General features: G+C 42.3%; 1 protein-coding gene across 1 annotated transcript; it reads left to right on the plus strand.

The window, feature by feature from the left end:
* The first annotated feature begins 1,562 nt into the window (after positions 1 to 1,562).
* Positions 1,563 to 17,496, plus strand: NIPSNAP2 (nipsnap homolog 2). Its single transcript, XM_058037591.1, has 10 exons — positions 1,563 to 1,673; positions 6,258 to 6,397; positions 7,219 to 7,264; positions 9,920 to 10,014; positions 11,847 to 11,917; positions 12,261 to 12,401; positions 12,791 to 12,822; positions 14,716 to 14,810; positions 15,595 to 15,678; positions 16,391 to 17,496. The coding sequence occupies exons 1-10, from the start codon at positions 1,588 to 1,590 to the stop codon at positions 16,453 to 16,455; spliced, it is 855 nt and encodes a 284-aa protein (XP_057893574.1). The 5' UTR covers positions 1,563 to 1,587; the 3' UTR covers positions 16,456 to 17,496.
* The last annotated feature ends 1,598 nt before the right edge of the window (positions 17,497 to 19,094 follow it).

Here is a 19,094-nt window from a genome sequence, read left to right on the forward strand (position 1 = left end):
GGTGAATGCAAAATGTGAAACTTCATCCAAGCAGAGATTGGGAGAACTTGGATACAGGGTAGAGTTTGGCCCTGGGCTGTAGGAAATGCACTCAAATTGTATCCAAGCAGAACTTGACCCTTAATATATGGGATATAAATATTCTAATGCTACATAATTATAAAAAATAGAAAAGATTTCCTGTTTGCTTAAAAGATTGTATCTACATCTAATTAGGGGAGTGAATATTTTCTTTTCTTGTAATTCCCCTTGAGTAGCTGTGAAAATGCCATTTTTTTTCTATATGATTGATTCATCACAGAAGGTTATAATTTTTCCAGTGTAGGCTCTGGGAGGGTTGCTCAAGAACTTGTCACACTGTCAGATCAAAATGTGACTAAAACCAAATTACATATCAGACTGTGTTATTTAATAGAGTGATGGCAATTGCAGGTTAAATTGTTTTAAAGTACGAAGATTGTGCTTTTGTGATGTTAAAGCACATCATATGTGTTATCTTCTGCATTAGTCTGAGAGTGCTGATAGAAAAATCATAAAATGGGAAAGGAAAGTTTATAGGGCCAAGATAGAATCATTATAGGTGTTATGTGGAATGATAAGGATTAGTCACTGACTGCTTTCTGTGTTTATTGGCTTGTTGCTTTTAGAACTGCCCTTTAATTATTACCCTAATTATCACTTTATCCTCAATTTGGAGTGATTTAAGGATTCGATTCCAGCACACACCTCCTCCTCCTCAGCCAAAATTTCTCTGAGTACAGCAGAGCAGCATGAGGCAAACCCTTCTGCTGCCAGCGAGTGAAAAATGTACCAGGAGAGCAACAACCCAGGGCTGGGGGTCCCTAAATTCAGCTGGGTCCCCTAAAACCAGGGCTGGGATTCCCAAAATTGGGGCTATGATCCCCCTAAATCTGACTGGAGGGCCCCAAACTGGGGCTGCAGTCTCTAAAAACCAGGGCTTGGGGATCTCACTAAATCCAAGTGGGTCCTTCACAAAACCTTCACAAACCCCTAAACCAGCAGATCCTCCAAAACTGTGGCTGGGGTCCCCCCAAATGCAGCTAGACCCCCCCCAAACCAGGCTAAATTTGACAGAGTTTTCCCAAACTGGGGCTGGGGTTCCTCTATGTCTGACTAGGTGTTCCTAAACCAGGGCAGGGTCCTCCTAAATCCGACTTGGTCCCCCCAAACCGAGGCTAGGGAACCCCAAAACTAGAGCTAGGTCCCCTATATCTGAGTAGCTGTCCCCAAAGCTGAGCAGGGTCCCCCTAAACCCGACTTAGGACCCCAAAACTAGAGCTCGGTCCCCTATATCTGAGTAGCGGTCCCCCAAAACCCACTTGGTTCGTCAAAACCTATACTGGGGGACCCCAAAACTAGAGCTAGGTCGCCTATATATGAGTAGCGGTCCCCAAAGCTGAGCAGGGTCCCCCTAAACCCAACTTCGTCCCCCAAAACCGAGCCCTGGGGGGCTGAGGGCCCGTGAGGGGGTCCCGGAGCCGGCAGAGCCGCGCATGCGCAGGCGGCGCTGCCCGCCAGGGGGCGTGGCCGCAGCCCCCGGCCCAGGAGGGAGGCGGCGGGAGCAAGATGGCGGCGCGAGTGCTGCTGCGGGGGAGCCTGGCGGGAGCGCCCGCCGTGCCGCGCCTGCAGCCCGGCGCCGGGCTGACCCTCAGGTGAGCCCTGAGGGGGCGAGGCGGGCGGGACGGGGCCGCCCGGGGGAAGCCGCACGCGGAGCCGGCGCCGCCCGAGCCACCCGGAGCCCCGCCGCGCAGAGCGTCCCCTTGCCAGGCTGGAAATGGCGCCCCGCTGGCGGGGCAGCGGCCGGGCCTGGGGCGGGGAGTGCGAGGAGGCGCCGGGGTGTCCCTCAAGGTCACGGGCCGCAAGGCCGGCCCCTTCCTTCCCTCCTCCCAGCCCGCCCCTGGCTGGGAGTGTGGCTGTGGCCGGGCCGGTGCCCGGGCTCGGGGGGCAGCGAGAGCCGCTCCTGCACCGCCGCCTCAGCCCTGCACGGACACCCCCGCACGGCACACACGGAACCGGGCACCCACACGTGAATTGCCGGCATTTCAGTACCTGGATGCTCGCTGGCCCTCCGCGATCCCAACTCCTCCGAGCAACAGGGTGCACAGCCCGAAATCTGCGTTCCCCCGGGGCTGGGCTGCCTGGCTGCACATCCCGACATCTTCGTGCCACTCGTAGCATCCCCTTGGGACTCACGGCTGGGGTTTCCATGTCCCCAGGGAGCTGGGATCTGCACCCCGCTACCAGGGCACACAGAGAGGCGCATCCCGCAAGTTTTGGGGTGTAAAGATTGGCATTTCTGTGTGCAGGGGTGACACACACACACACACACAGAGCGGAGGAAGCAGGCACAGGGTGATGGAAACACGGGAATTCCCAAGCTGCGATGGCTCTACACAGTTTTTCCTCCCTTTCTTTAAACAGGGAAAGCTGCTGCTTCAACCTCAGAAAAGGCAAAACTAAAAGCATGCCTGCAAGCAGCTGTTCAGGGAATGTGTTTTGAGATTTTACCTGCGTGTTTTAGAGTTATTTTAGTTTCGAATAAACTTTGTTTAGACCACAGATTAAAAACTGTCAAAGGTAGACAAGTTGTTTTTCTTACTCTTCCAGGCAGATTTGGATTTGTGCAAAATCTAAGTATTGACCTGGTGTGTCCCACCCTGGTTATATTTTGTGCTAAAGCAGGAGCTAAGTGTAAAGAAGTGATTTCCCTTACATTCTTAATTTAATCTAATCAAGTTATTCAGTGTTAGCCTCTGTGTTCAGAGCCCAACCTTTGCAGCAAGAAAGCAAAGCCCACAGTTAATATTTGCAGCTTGAGAACTTGCTGCCAAAGACAAGCTGATGCTCACAGCTGTTGGAAGACCTAAATTCAGTTCCTGTTCCTCCAGAGATAATTTTGGGTACAGATTGCCCAAAAAACTGAACCAATGATCAGTCCAGGGCTTCTTGGTTCAGTGATATTTTAGGATATTGATTAAAAATCAGGCCCTTGAATCTCAGTTTGGATGCAGTGAGCATCTGCTTTAATAAACTCAGCCTGTTATCTTAGTTCTGTGTGAGGTGTATATTTAGTTGTGATTTGTTAATCAGTGCTCATGAGGAGCTTTACAGCTGCTGGGGAGAAGATTTTCCATAAAAGTAAAATATTATTCATGACATTGTTTTGAAAATTAACCATATCTCCAGTTTTAAGTGCAGTTGAACATTCAAATCATGAGATTCTCCTAATAGCAGAGAAATTTGCTTTTTTATCCCTGTAGCTCCAGTTTACTCCTGCTGCTGCTGAAGTTCACAAAAAAGCATCAGGATTATTTCTCTTCAAAGTTTGCTGCAAACAATGATCCTTGTGGATGAGTTTTCTAAATATTACTTTGCTAACTTTGTTTAATAAAGGGGAAGGAATGGTTTAAAATGAGAATTTACAGATATGAGTATTGCAGGAGTGGGCTTGACTTCTGCCTCCTGGAGCCAGTGAGGGCTTCACTTGAGGGAGCTTTTTAAAACAAAATTGAATTTCTTGAATTTCTGAGATGAGATTCACCCCGGTGCTCACAGAAAACTCCACTCCAGCAGCAGCCTTATCATGGAATGCCCTTCAAATGCCTGCCCTCAGGAATATCTGCTTGGCTTCCAGCACAGCCACATGTCTGTGTGTGTGTGCCCAGAGCAAGGGAGGCACCATTTCCAATAAACACACCAAGATTTAGACATTATTTCTTCCTGCTGAAGGTCATCTCAGCTGTGCTTGTTGTTTCTCTGCTGTGAAATACTTTTCCCTCTCCTCCATCCTGCTCTCATGGGCAGAACCAGGTCATTATGTTCTTTTCTGACACTGGGATTAAAAGGTGGAATTGTTGTAAAAAAATGGTTTTGTGTAACACAGGTGTGTCCAGGGGGATGTTTTTCCAAAGGAAATTGAGATTTTATTTCCCTTTTTTTTATTTTTCCTGGTAGAAAGCTTTGGGCTGGAGGTCCAGCTGTCTTCTGGATCCCCAAATCAGTAATTAAGGGTGAAAAGTTGACATCTGAGATAGGAAAAGGCTGAAATTTCCAGCTTAGAAGTAAATATATGTTGTAAATATAAATACCACATTTAATATTTTAGTATTTGTGACAGAATTAATTTTCTTCACTGTGGCTACTATGAGTCTGTCAAAATAAGGCAAATGGAAGGAAGAGAAAGAAGCAAAACCATTTGAGCTTCTCAGACATTGTAGAGGATCAGTGAAATGCATCAGATGCCTTGTCCTGCTCATCTGGAAAAGAGGAATAATTCCTTTCACACATCACTTTAAACAGCACAGTTATCTCTTGGTCTGTGTGCTCTGATGTAAAGGAGGTGCCACTATTCTGAAAGTGTACTTGGAGAAGCTGAATAAAGATTAGATAAGAAAAGAGAGTGAAAATTTTGTGTTTTGAGGCAAGGAAACATGGATGTTGTGCAGAGAGCCTGGCTCTGTGTCCCTAAATGTTGCTGGAATCTGGAATTGAAATATTTCCTGGCTGGTTGTTTCCGACCACCCATCTTTTCCCCAAATTAGCCTTTCATGCTAATTGTTGTTCCTCTTGAAAGGCATTTCCCTTCCCCTTTTGTAGAGCTGCCTTTAAGCAGCACAGGAACATATGGCAGTTCCTTTCCCTTTTACACTCTGCACTTTCCCTTCTGCACCTTTTTTGCTCTTTTTCACTCCTGACTGTTTGCACCAGGCCAGACCCAGCCCTGGGCAAAGGCAGTGGGTTAAAAAGAGGAGAAATAGCAGAAGAAACAGACATTACACAGGGAATAACCATGGATAATGTGCATTGTGGGAATGGATTTGTAGAGAATTTTTAAAGTTTCGCTGAATATTTTATATACATTAATTGTTACAGTGCAATGTTAATACCTTGTGTATGTCACACAGCAAATGATGAACAAAGCCATCCAAAAAGTTTTTTTCTTATCAAGAGAGAGGGGGAAATGTGGGAAATGGATTTGGAGAGAATTCTCAGAGCCTGGCAGAAGGCTCACACAGTGAGTGCATCTGTGTGCAAACCTGGAGATAAGAAATGCTGACTTAGAAATGCCATAAAACAGAAGAGACATTGTTGAGAGAGAAATGGAACTAGAAACAAGTTTGAAAGGATGGCCTTGCAAATCAGACTGGATACTTTGGAGAAATAGAACTATAAAAGATGCACTGTAGTGGCACCCAAGAGAGGTAATTTTAGATTATTGGCTTTAAGGCATTTACAGCATTTTGTGGCTAAAGCTGATAGGCCAAGCAATTTTTAATGTAATAATAATTTTATAATACTTATATGTAATTATAATTATAATGTAATTAAGCTTATAATGTATTGTGATTAAAAATATTTAGCTTCTGATTGTGGTAGTGTGAATTGTAACACATTATAGCATAATATTATAATATATTAATTATACATTTAATATAGTTAATTATAACATCATATTATAATATCTGTCTCACCCTTCACATGAGACAGAAAATTAAAAAAAAGGTTTAAAACATCTCTGGGTCAAAAAAGAGCATAATCCCACAGTGGATAACTATGGGATGATAATCTCTGTGAAATGGTAATCTCTAATGTCTAGTGAAATAATATAATTATGTCTAATTATATTATGTCTAATTATATTATATTATATTATATTATATTATATTATATTATATTATATTATATTATATTATATTATATTATGGTATATTGTGGTATATTGTGGTATATTGTGGTATATTGTGGTATATTGTATTATATTGTATTATATTGTATTATATTGTATTATATTATATTATATTATATTATATTATATTATATTATATTATATTATATTATATTACTGTGATACAATTAATACATTATTGTATTATTAATTGATTATATCATGATAAAAATATTGATAATTAATTATAATTATAATAAAGTCTATAATTATATTATATTATATTATATTGTCATATGTAGTATATTATTTTATATGAATATAATATAATATAATATAATATAATATAATATAATATAATATAATATAATATAATATAATATAATATAATGAAATTATCAATCTCAGTGTGGGTGAGCCACCTCTGCCTTGCTGGTAGAGCCTGGCAGGGAGGTTTCAGCAGTGTGTGAGTGTCCCTTGTGCCCTCACAGTTTCTGGTTATGCTGTGCTATTCCCATGCAGTGACCTGGGTTCCCTGCCTGGTGCTCAGGGCTGTGCTTGTTCCCTGCAGGGGTCTGGGCTCCTCAGCCCGCAGTGCCCGTGAGGACAGCTGGCTGAAATCCCTCTTTGTGCGCAAGGTGGACCCCAGGAAAGATGCCCACTCCAACCTCCTGGCCAAAAGAGAGACCAGCAGCCTGTACAAACTGCAGTGTGAGTGATGGCTGAGTGCACTGCACCCTGTCCCTGTCCCTGCCTGCACAAACTGCAGTGTGAGTGATGGCTCTGTGCTCCTGTCCCTGTCCCTGTCCCTGCCTGCACAAACTGCAGTGTGAGTGATGGCTCTGTGCACTGCACCCTGTCCCTGTCTGCCCAAACTGCAGTGTGAGTGATGGCTCTGTGCTCCTGTCCCTGCCTGTACAAACTGCAGTGTGAGTGATGGCTCTGTGCTCCTGTCCCTGTCCCTGTGTCCCTGCCTGTACAAACTGCAGTGTGAGTGATGGCTCTGTGCTCCTGTCCCTGCCTGTACAAACTGCAGTGTGAGTGATGGCTCTGTGCTCCTGTCCCTGCCTGTACAAACTGCAGTGTGAGTGATGGCTCTGTGCTCCTGTCCCTGTCCCTGTGTCCCTGCCTGTACAAACTGCAGTGTGAGTGATGGCTCTGTGCTCCTGTCCCTGTGTCCCTGCCTATACAAACTGCAGTGAGTGATGGCTCTGTGCTCCTGTCCCTGTGTCCCTGCCTGCACAAACTGCAGTGTGAGTGATGGCTCTGTGCACTGCACCCTGTCCCTGTCCCTATCACTCCTGTCCCTGTCCCTCCCTGCACAAACTGCAGTGTGAGTGATGGCTCTGTGCTCCTGTCCCTGTCCCTGTCCCTCCCTGTACAAACTGCAGTGAGTGATGGCTCTGTGCCCCAGCCCCATTCTTGTCCCTGTCCCTGCCTGCACAAACTGCAGTGAGTGATGGCTCTGTGCCCCCAGCCCCATTCCTCCCCCTGTCCCTGCCTGTCTCATGGCTCTCTTGTTGTTGTTGCAGTTCACAATGTCAAACCTGAATGTCTAGAGGCCTACAACAAGCTCTGGTAAGTGTGTGAGTTCTATTTTCACCTTTTTGCCATGTTGATTTGGCACATATCATAGTTATATTTGAATTATGTAGAGGGGAGGTGACAAAAAATCTGCTTTTTTAGGATTTGGTATTAAATAGAATCTATGAAAGAGCAAAATGCCCTGCACTCAGTTCACCCCACCTCTCTCTTGGCATTGCCATTTCCTGAGCTGTAGTTGAGGGTGATTCCTGTCCTGAGAGCTCTGGTGACATTTCCTGGAGCAGCTCCCCCCTACCCTGAGTGATGTTAAAGTTCTGATCCCTGCAGGGAGGGGTGGAGTTTTGGCATTCCCACTGCAGCTGGGCTTTGTGTGCACACTGGAAGGAAAGAGAGACCAGTGTTAAATAAAACTTTACCAATGTTAAATTAAACTTTACCAATGTTAAACTCAGATGTTGAAACTCAGGGGTTGATTTCCTCTCAGCTCATTTTTATCCCTCTGCACAAATCCTGCTGCTGAGCTCAAGGAGTTACAGAAACCCTTGGATGGGGTTTGTGCTTTGGGGTGATTCCCTCCAGAGGGAGCAGTACTGAGACAGCTTTCCCAAACAGCTACAGCTTTAGGAATTACTGACATTTTGCTTTAAGAATAAAACTGCAGAACTATTACTCCTTTCTGCCTCCACAATCCCCCCTCTGGAGCCCTGAAAGAGCTGTGAGTTTAAATTTGGGGCTGAGCCTGGCAGCCAGCAGTGCTTTTCTCACTGCCAATACAAACATTCTCAGCACAATGACAATAGTGACAATAATGACACCTTCCTGCAACCAACTTGGAGGTGTGAGCACAGCAGCTGGGCTGCAGGGAGGGGAGGAAATCCCAGCTCCCAGTTCATGTCCTCAGCTCATCTCTCACCTCTGTGTTAGTCTGGATAACCCAGAACTGTTCTCCCTGCTGTAGAAGCATAAAAAGCCACTAGAATAACATTCAATCAAGGTATTTTTAGCTTTTTTTTTTGTTTAAAAAATAGACACACACTAAAGGACTATTAGCATTCAGCCAGCTTGCTGTTTAAAAGCTGAATATAAACATGTCCAATGATGCAAGCCAGGGAATCACTTCTCTGCAGAATTTCATGAGCTGCCTGAATGTTGAGTGAGAGCAGAGATTTCTCTTTGCAAGGAAAGAGACAAACAGCAAAGAAAGAAACTGCTGACAGCAGTCAGATGAAATATCTGTGGTTGGATTGATTCTTTCTTTCCTGAGCAAATTGAAGCATTTCAGGCAAGGAGACAAACTGGAATAAAGTAATAAACAAAATTAAGCCTCTCTGAACTTCCCTCCTGCCTCTTCCTAAAGAAAGAAAGAAAAGAACAGGTTAATTCTGTATCATATCAAAGTGAGGATTAGTCATCATCATCATCAGGTATTCATAAATAATGTAATGAAGACAATTACAAGATTATTTCATGAATCACTGTGATTTAAGAGCTGAAAAATTAGAGACAGGTTTTTTTAAAAGATGTTCTGTGGGCATTTTTTTCTCTAATTTTCAACAATATATGGTAGAATTATGCAATATTTTCCCATTCCTCTTCAAAGCTGCCTTTCCAGGATCTCATTCTGCTTTGCAAAAAAATGAACTATCCTTGAGAATATCCTTGGAGAGTCATTTTATCATATTATTTACACTGGCTAGTGAGAAAATGTCGAGGTACAAATTGGTAATGAGATTTGCTCAAGGTTGTCTGGAAAGTCAGTGGCAGAATCCAGAGGAAAACTCATCCCTAATGACTCCCACCCCAGCCCAGCCTACTTTTTATTCCTTGATACTGTGCAGAGACTCTGCCTGTGAGCCAAACTGCAAACTGAGGAAGAAGGGTAATTATGGAGGGAAAAATAGAAAAAAGGCAGAGTTCAACCAGACTAATTGACTTATTCATCAGTGCAGGGAAAGCTGTCTTGACTGAGTCAGCAATCAGCAAAACTTAATTTCCTCATGCTAATATGGGCCACTGCTAAAGTTTGAAAGAGTGTTAGAAATCCTGGGAAAAATCAGACAGGAATTTTGAGTTGGAGGTATTTTTAAGGCTGTCCCACTGTTCATTAGAGGGTGAGTTGCCTCAAAGTGGGAGCACTTTCTGAAATCAAAAATCAATACTGTGAGCTACAGCCACTATTTCATTTATCAGATTATTTTTATTCATTCAGCCCAGCAGCTGTAACTGGTTTAGAAGAGTGTGCTTTCATATTTCTGAGTTCTTCTGCCTTGAGGGAGGCTTTTCCTCAAGCAAAGAAAAGCTTTTCCTCAAACCAATCACCCATGGAGGCTGAGTTGTCACTGAGATATCCTGATAGGTGTTTTCCTGATGTGTTGGATAACCTTTTAGATAGACTTAATTGTTTAGATACACTTCATTTACTGCATCCAAAGATGCAGTAAATGTTATATATTATAGAAATGTTATAGATCTTTGTTATAAATTTCTCAAAAATGGTTACACTCACCTTAATTCTCCATGGGGGTGCAGCCACCTTCCCCCTGCATAACAGAATTTGCCATTTCAGCTTTCTCCTCTGCAAAATAAACCTTGTGAATGTTCCTAGCATGATGCTGTGTTATACATTGATCAAGTGTGGCCTCCCTGAAGGCAATGCAACCCAGTGTCTGTGTGTTCCTTGTTTTCAAGTCAAGAGGTGCTGCCAAAGATTCATGAAGAAAAACACTACCCTTGTGCTCTGGTGGGGACTTGGAACACGTGGTACGGAGAGCAGGATCAGGCTGGTAGGAGATAGAAGTACAATGTACACCCATGTGCTTGGCAGGTTTTCTTCTTTTGAAATCATCTCCCCTGTGTGCACTGAGGGGGGTTTGTGCATCACTCCTCAGCTGTCTTAAATAAATGTGCACTGCTTGCTTTTTGTGCTGGTTGGACAGCAGGGCATTCATCCCTTCAAAATCCCTTCAGTTTTGTCTCGTTGTTGGTGTGTTTTCGTGTTTTCCAGGTGGTGATGGTTGGTAAAATGAAGATGTTTTGGGGATATATTTGTAAAATACACTGAATATTTATGGGTGACTCTTGCAAAGGCAGAGTTTGTCCCTCCTTGGGCACTGTAAAAGCTTTGCTCAGCCTTTCAGGCTGTATGATAATAATGAATTTCAAATCATTCCGACCCATCTGCATTGTAAACTTCACATTAAACTTTACTGGGGGAAAATAAAAATCTTTCTGTTCATGTTCATACAAGGATACTGCCTAACTATGAAAACAAACTGGAGCTAGACATGGCTGAAGAGCTGCTACAGAGGTAACTCCAAAGAGCCCAGTGCAGAGAGAAAACCTGAAAAATGCCCTGGGAATTGGAAGGAATGAGAAGCCACAGATCCAAACCCATAGAGGTTCTGTGAGAGGCTCAGTGCTGGGGCTTCCTAATTAAAAAATCAACTCCTGCACACAGCAATTCTCCCTGCAGTGCCAGCATATTGCAGTATTGACACTGAACAAATGCAGGGAATTAACAGCAGATGAACCAAACAATGTCTGAGAGCAACCCTGGAAGTTGAAGGGGAGTTGGGGAATGAGGACAATTGAAATGGGAATTCCTCAGGCAAGTCCCAGTGGCTGCTTTTGGAACAGATGAACACAGCCTGGGTCTGTCACTGCATCCCCAGCCTGCCTTGGAAATGTTCTTGCAGCACTGGAATAAAGCAGATTGTGGGGTTGGACTTGTTAGCATATTGAGAAAATATCAACATAATGAGATAATTAACAATAATAATGAATTATTAGTGATCAGTGCTGGGTTAATATCAGGTGGAGCCATCAAATCTGCCCTGGGGGTGAGGCAGCAGGGGCAGGAGGAGAAATCTGCTCTCCATCAGCCTGTGGAAAACTCACAGAGCTGCTTCAGAGGGCAGGAAATAAGTTTTATTTTTCTGTGAGGTGAAATTATTGCCTTTCTATACTAAATGCTTGTAAATACATCTTTCTGTGATTTATTAAAGGGCTTTATTCTGATTTATTAAAGAGGGAATGCTTTGAAAAATATTTAGATACAACCATAGATACTGGGATTATTTTTATAGGGGAAATCCCAGCAAATATTCAGTTTTCTTCTGCTTTTATTCATGTTGAGCTCAGAAATAACATTTGCATCATTTTTCATGTCCTACAGAAAGTGTCTTGCTTGTGTGCTGGAGTAGTTTACTGAACTGATAATCTGCCCCTCTGCTGCTCTTAGATGAAATTGGTACAAAGCAATTTTTGGAACTAAGTCATCCTCTTCAGCTGAATCTTAATTTCAATAACAGTCATGACAAGTCATCACATCTTACTAGCATGGCAACAAAAAGTCCTTTCAGAAATTCCTCTGTTACCCTCAGAGTGAATTGTAAAATTTTCCAAGAGAATCCCTTTCAAAAAGGAGATGATTCCATTATCCTTAAAATAATCCAATGTGATTTTCATTAATGAAAATCTATTTTCAAATCTGCTGCTTGGTTTCTATTTTTGTGTAATTTTATAGTGTGAAGAACATTCTGTAGTGTGATTTTTCCATGAGATTTACCACTGGTCTGGGACATGCCTGAAAAAAGTGAAATTTTCTCTGTTTCAGTTCATTTGTGGAGATATGAGGGAGGTTACCCAGCTCTCAATGAGGTCATGAGCAAACTTCGTCAAAATAAGGTAAAAAATACTGATTTTGTTACTCAGAAAAGAACAAAGAACAGGCAGAGCAAATTTAAAAATGCAGATTTAGATACCAAAGTGTCTCCTCCCTTCCTGTACAAGCCCAGAAAGCTCTTGGAGAAAGGATTTATTGTCACATTAATGTTTCATTCCTGATTATTTCCCCTATAAATCCTTGGAATTCTCAGATTCACCAGAGAGAATTCAGATTCCTTTCAGGATTTCACTGTCCCACAACCCTGAGAGCATTAAAAAAAAAAAAAAAAAAAGTTAAGGCAGATGTGGTGTCCTGCTGTTTGTTGTTGCAGAATTTGCCCCATTTTGCCCCATTATTTTTTAGGAATTCACAGAATTCCGGAAGGAGAGGGGTAACATGCTCCTGTCCCGTAAGAACCAGCTCCTGCTGGAGTTCAGCTTCTGGAATGAACCTGTTCCCAGAGATGGCCCTAATATTTATGAACTGAGGTCCTACCAACTCAGAGTAAGTCCAGATTTGATTTCTTTCTGATTTTTTTCAGTTTTGTGCTGTCCTAAAACCTTTGGCAGGTTTTTATGGCAAGCAGAGCTTATCTGAAAAATCTGATTTTTATCTGGGGTGGTTTCTGAGTCAGGGCTGCTCTCAGTGTGGGGTCTGAGGTGAAGGCAGGCTCCAACAAGATCCTGATCTGAAACCCTGTGCTTGCTTTGAGGGATGCTTCAGAGATGACTAAGAAGTGGTAAACAGAGCAATTAAAGATTATTTAAATATTCTTATCACTCCCAGGAAGGGATTGTGTCAATGCAGGGTGGTTTCCATACAGAAATGGTGTGGAAAATTGTATGATATTTTGTTTTAAATTCTAGTTTTAACAGTGGGTTTTGTTTCTGCAGCCTGGAACAATGATTGAATGGGGCAATTACTGGTAAGTGTTAATTAATTAAGGTAAGTGTTGCCTTCAGCCCTGGGATGCTCCTGGTTGGAAAAAGCAGGACAGGAGGTGCCAGGGTGGCACCAAAGCCACCAAACCCCAGTCCAGGGCCCTGCTCAGACAGTCCTGTGACCCTCTGAGGGGAAAAAAGCAAATTTGTGCACAAACAACCCTCTGTGGTTTGGCTTTGCTTCCCAAAACCCTTTTAGTTTGCTACAAAAACCTGGAATTCCAGCAGAAAGCTGCTTGGGAAGAGTGGCACTCCTGGGAAGCTTGGTTCATCTTTCCCAAAGCACTTCCAGCTGAAATCTTGGCTCTTTAAGCTTTCAAAGTCAGGTTACTTCTGAAAATCTGCTGAGCAGCACATTTGTATTTTGATATATGGGTTAGAAGTATTTGAGACAGTTTTCTATTGATTTCGTGCTTGTGGGTTTGTCTTATTTTTAACCAGTGTAAGCTTATTTCAATTTACACTCACATTTTTAACCAGTGTAAGCTTATTTCAATTTACATTCCCTGTTCTAGTGGTTGAGAGTTAAACAATTTGAAATATTTTCAATTATTTGGACAAAAGTGAGGACTTAGATCTTCAGACCTGTCATTAATATAATTTTTTCAATTACAATCATTTGAAAAAATTTAATTTAGAATTTTTTAAATAAAATAGACACATCTCTACTGGTAGAAAATCTGTTTTATAACATAAAACAAGAGGAATATTTATCTTAATTTATGCAAAGATCTGCATGAATAAAAGGTTGTATTCCACTACCACAAAATCTGTGGAAAATTAATGTGGCAAAGCTGACATGACTAAAACTTTGAGATTTAGTAATAAAACCTTCTATAAAAGTTAACTGGTTAACTGTAAAGGTTAACTGCTGGGTTTAACTGTCCCAGCAATTCTCTTTATCCTGAATTTGGTTGAAAAAATGATTAAGACAAAATTTAGTGAAATGTAGCCTTCAATTTTAATGCATCCTGAAAAGACACAGAGGTAAATCTTGATTATTTGGTGCTGACAGTGAGTATGCTGCAGTGCACAGCAGATGTAGTTTAACATTCCAGTTTCTCTTTAAGTCTGTTTTTTTCCTATTTTCCAATGGTTTTTCCCCGTTTTCCAATGGTTTTCCCCCATTTTTCCTGATATTCCAGAAATTATCTTTATCCCGACTTTGGTTGAAAGATGATTAATACAAGATTTAGTGAAAACGTAGCCTCCAATTTTACTTAGTGCTGAAAACGAGCATGCTGCAGCTTTTTTCTCACTTTTAATTGCTGAAATGCACAGCAAATGCAATTTAACATTGCAGCTTCCCTTCCAGTCTGTTTTTTCCCCATTTTCCAATGGTTTTCCCCCAATTTCCTGATGTCCCAACAATTATCTTTATCCTAACTTTGGTTGAAAAAATGATTAATACAAAATTTAGTGAAATGTGGCCTCCAATTTTAATGCATCCTAACAAGACACAGAGGTGAATCTTAATTACTTGGTGCTGAAAACGAGCATGCTGCAGTGCACAGCAAATGCAGTTTAACATTCCAGCTTCTCTTCAAGTCTGTTTTTTTCCTAGTTTCCAATGTTTTTTTCCCATTTTCCAATGGTTTTTCCCCATTTTCCCTGATATCCCAACAATTATCTTTATCCTGACTTTGATTGAACAACGATGAATACAAAATTTAGTGAAAATGTAGCCTCCAATTTTAATTTTACTTACTGCTGAAAACGAGCATGCTGCAGCTTTTTTCTCACTTTTAATTGCTGAAATGCACAGCAAAATCAGTTTAACATTCCAGCTTCCCATCCAGTCTGTTTTTTTCCCATTTTTCCGTGTTTTTTCCCCATTTTCCCTGATTTTTCCCCACTTTCTCTTTGCTCCCCTGCAGGGCCCGAGCCATTCGGTTCAGACAGGACAACAATGAAGCAGTTGGGGGATTTTTCTCCCAGATTGGACAGCTCTACATGGTCCATCACCTCTGGGGTAAATTCCTCTTTCTGCTTTCTTCTCCCACTCAGCCAACCCAATCACTTTGCCCAGGAGTTTAGTTTTATAAAATTTTTACAAATAGTTTTACAAAAGGCAAAGGAAATGTCTTAAAAGTTGGGGTTTAATTTTTTTTAATTTCCCATTTTTTAAATTTTTTAATTTGCTGATTTTTAAAATATGTTTTGTGTAAATAAATTTATTCTTCACCAAACAAGAAATGAATATTTCCTGTTTATTCTGTTTTTCCCCCAGTTTCTGCTGTCCCTTTCTCATTAGGAGCTCAGTGTTTGCTCTCAGTCCCACAGCCATGACCCTGCTGTCCCAGCTCATGCTGAAATCAGTTTTTTTACAGTTTCATTTCAAACCTCACATTCCCCACACCTGCAGAAAGGAAAATCAGGCATTTATTTCCATTCCTGCATGGAGCTGTTTTGCCTCTCTCTGTACATTCATATTCATAAACACCTTAGGATTGGTTCAGCTTGAAAAACAATTATTTGTTAGAAATAATTCAGGTTTTTTTTCTTATCCCAACAATCCAGAATTCTAGATTTCAGCAATCTGGCAGCCCTCATGTAGAGCTGTGCCCCTGCTTTATCTTACCTGTGCCCAGGTATTTTCTGTCTTCCCCAGCTCCTCCTTTTTGAGCTTTTCCTTCTGCCAGAGAAGTCCTGATTTTTTTTTCCTTCCTGCTTTTCCCAATTCCTCCTTGGAATTCTTTTAAGGGATCTCTTCCTGTTCAGGAGGGAAAGGAATCACTTTTTGCTTGTTTTCCCAGCTTACAAAGACCTGCAAACCAGGGAAGATATAAGGAATGCAGCGTGGCATAAACCTGGCTGGGATGAACTGGTTTATTACACAGGTAACCCATTAACTTCTCTGGAATGCTGGGGGCAGACTTTGGGCTTTGTGCCACCCTCTCTGCTCCTCAGCACATCCCACTGGCAGGAAAAGTTTTGTATCTCAGGGGGAAATTTGTTTCTGTGTCAGTTTTTAGTCTGTAAAGGAGCAGAGGGACATTGCACTGAGCTGTAAAAGTGAATTTTGCAGCTGGTTGTACATGGAAAAGTTGCCCAAGTGCTAAAAAATTGCTGCATTAATACTGAATTTTTATAGCAGCATTTTTGTGGAATGTGAGAGAACAGATTTATGTAAATGCTTGTCCAAAGATTTAAGGAGCCAGGAGTGAAATTTACCTTGATATTAAATGATTACTTCTGATATTTAATGAAATACAGGAGCCTTGTTAAATGCATTGCTGGGAAAAGGGAATTTAGACTTTGGAACAAAGAGCCAGGAGATCTTTGAGATCAAAGAAAGCTGTCACAGCAGAACTCCCAGAATGTGCCAAGCATGTCAGATTTGGGCTCCACAGGGCACATTTCAAAGGAAGTTACACCACAAAAATGTAGGATCACTTCCATTTTGGTGGAAAAAATGGAAATATTTGTCTTCAAACAAACAGAGAGATGATATTAAAATCATTTTTTCCCACAACCACTGTGCTAGAGGGATGATTACTGAATGTGCTGAACTCTGTCAATGAAATTCAAACCTCTCTCCATGTTTTTCAGTGCCCCTTATTCAGGAGATGGAGTCCAGAATCATGATACCCTTGAAGATTTCTCCACTTCAGTAAAGTCACTGATTTTCTTGTGCCTACATAGATGAAGTGACAAGTATTTGTCTTAATTTATGGTATACACTGTATATCATAGTCTGAAATATAAAAGTACTGTATTGAGCTTATAAAAGAGACCTCTTTTCTTCAGAACCCACCACCTTCTGCTCTTAGGGGAAAAAAAAAACAAACAACAACAAGACTGTGATTAAAAGGTTGGTGAATTGAAAACAAGTGCAGATCTGTGGGCCAGGTCCCCAGGGAACATGTGACCTGCAGGAATTGAAATCTCCTGCTCCACAGGCAGTGCCCAGAGCTCAGGAGCAGCATTGCTGTGAGCATTTAATGACTGCAGCTCTCCACAACAAACGTGGCAGTGAAATGAGAGGCTCTGGAGAAATGAGAATTTCATTTCAAGTTGTGAAAGCAGCAGCTCTGGGGTTGCTGTGAAATCACCCCTGGCTGGTGGAGCAGGCCTGAAAGGAGCAAATCTCCATTTGCAAGCAGGCTGGCAGTCATTAATGTGGGACAGTGCTGTGTGGCAGGGGATGGGCTGGGGACAGAAGGGGCACTGCAGGGTCTCTGAGCACACATCTGTGTGCAGCCTCCCCCTGGAATGGATCCCAGGCAGGGTGAGCCACACTTCCCCCACAGACACTGCCTGAACACCCTGCAGGGAATCAACCCACCCCGAAGCATTGCCCTCCCCAAACAGCTCCAAACTCTGGGAAAAGGGGTTGAATTTAATAAGCAGAGCTGGTTCAGCCTCACAGGGGGGCTGGGTTGGTGTGTGAAGCTGGGCTTGGCATTTCTGTGTCCCATGGTGTCCAGTTCTGTTTTGGTTTCACTTTTAGGCTAGAATGTATCCACACTTTTTTGGTGTCTGCAACGATGTGAACATCCTGTAAGTGACAATAATATTCTCTCTCTCTCTCTCAAGTGGCTCCAAGAATCAGTGTAACATACTGAATGTACAAATCAGTTCTGAATGTCCAGTTTGTACATTTCAAGAAGTTTTCAGGAAGACCATATCAGTCAATAAAAACCTTTTAATTTTCACTTTTTGCTGGAATCTCCTGTGTATTGCACCACTTGTGTTTTCTCTCATCTTGCAGTGTTTAGTATGGAAAATTGAGAATATTTCAGCTTCATTAACCAATGTCACTTCTCTGGATTGGGGACAGCATTTCCCATTTTCTGCTCTCCTTCTCCAAAGTGAATTTACAATTTCTCCATCACATCCCATTCTGCTGAGTGTTCTGTGAAGATAAATACAAACCACTTTTCCTTTTGATTTTTCTCCGCAAATGATTCTTCATTTTTCAGGTGTGGTTTCTTTCCTACTTGCACTGGTGCCTCCCCGTGATTTTCCCCTTGAACAAAGTCAATATTTGATCTGGTTCTTGCCTGGTTTTATATTTTCCTCCTGTTGCCAAGTGATGATGGGGTTTTACTGAGGCACATTCTGTGCTGGATCAGCTTGAAGTTGCTCAGTGGGCCAAGGAAATCATTTGAGCTGATCCTCCTTGTAAGTCAGCCCTGAGCACTGATATCCCCTGGGGATACCATTTTATCTGATTTTTGGGGCTACTCTGCAGCTGCAGAAGGAAAAAGGGGATGCCAATATCACCTTCCAGTCCTTTTATCTCTCCCAGATTTCTTTTCCCTGGAGAATTGTCCTTGTAACTCCCACCCAGCAAACTCAGCCAGAAACAAGCAGCAAAAAAGTTTTGGAGCCACAGGATTTTTTGTGTTCTGATGCACTCCACGTTTTATACCTTCACCAGGAATTCAGTGCTGCCTGGCACAGCTCTTGTTGTCCAAAGACCACAAAGTTTTGCCTGGATAAGGAACCAGAGGAGTAACTGGGTGTCCTGTGGGGTGAAATCAGAGACTGCAGGTCCCTCACCCACTGCCAGGATCTGAATTCCCCCTGGAATTCTGAATTCCCCAGCCCTGATGTGTTATGGATGAGCCTCCCCTCATTCTGAGCTTCCTGCTCTGCTGTGGCTGCCCTCAGGGACAGAAAAAACAGATAAAACTGATAAAACTCCTTGTTTTACCTGCAGCTAAAGCAGTTCCTGCTGTTTTCCTTGCAGATAACAGTGTCAGCTCCAATGGAAATGGGCAATGCCAATCTTTCCTTGGCTTCTCTTTGCCTGAGCTGGGTTTTCCCTGGTTCTGTGAACTCTGTTGGGATTTTCCCTCTTGGTTCCATGGCTGAGTTCAAGTTTTGGAGCTGTTCTTTCAGATGAGTGATAACCTTTCCTTTCCTCCCTGATTCAGCTGTTGGTTGTGTTTCATCAAATCCTGCATATTCTCCTAGGAAACAATGGAAGGACAAGTTGGAAATACAGATATTTTCTGGTAAATGAAGGAAAATCTCTCTCTGCTGTCTTGATTCAGCTGATCAGCAATCCCTCAGCATTTCTCACAGAACAATCCCTCAGCATCTCTTACAGCACAGCTGCTGCAGTTCAGAGCTGAAATCACTTCCCAAAGGTTGAAAAGTGGGGACAGTGCTTGGAAAAGCTTCTGGCAAATCTCAACTCTTATTCCACTGCAATGACACAATTAAAACTCAGGTTTAATTGTCCTGGAGAAGGCTGCAGACTGTCCCCCATGCAAATACATAATTTAAAGCAATTCTGCCTCAT

Source organism: Melospiza georgiana, chromosome 19 (genome assembly GCF_028018845.1).
Source record: "Melospiza georgiana isolate bMelGeo1 chromosome 19, bMelGeo1.pri, whole genome shotgun sequence".
Lineage (NCBI taxonomy): Eukaryota > Metazoa > Chordata > Aves > Passeriformes > Passerellidae > Melospiza > Melospiza georgiana.

Coding starts and splice junctions, on each gene's coding strand:
- NIPSNAP2 (XM_058037591.1), top strand. CDS start 1,588: ATGGCGGCGCGAGTGCTGCTGCGGGGGAGCCTGGCGGGAGCGCCCGCC. Junction 6,398..7,218: donor CAGCCTGTACAAACTGCAGT/GTGAGTGATGGC, acceptor TTGTTGTTGCAG/TTCACAATGTCAAACCTGAA. Junction 12,402..12,790: donor TGAGGTCCTACCAACTCAGA/GTAAGTCCAGAT, acceptor TTGTTTCTGCAG/CCTGGAACAATGATTGAATG.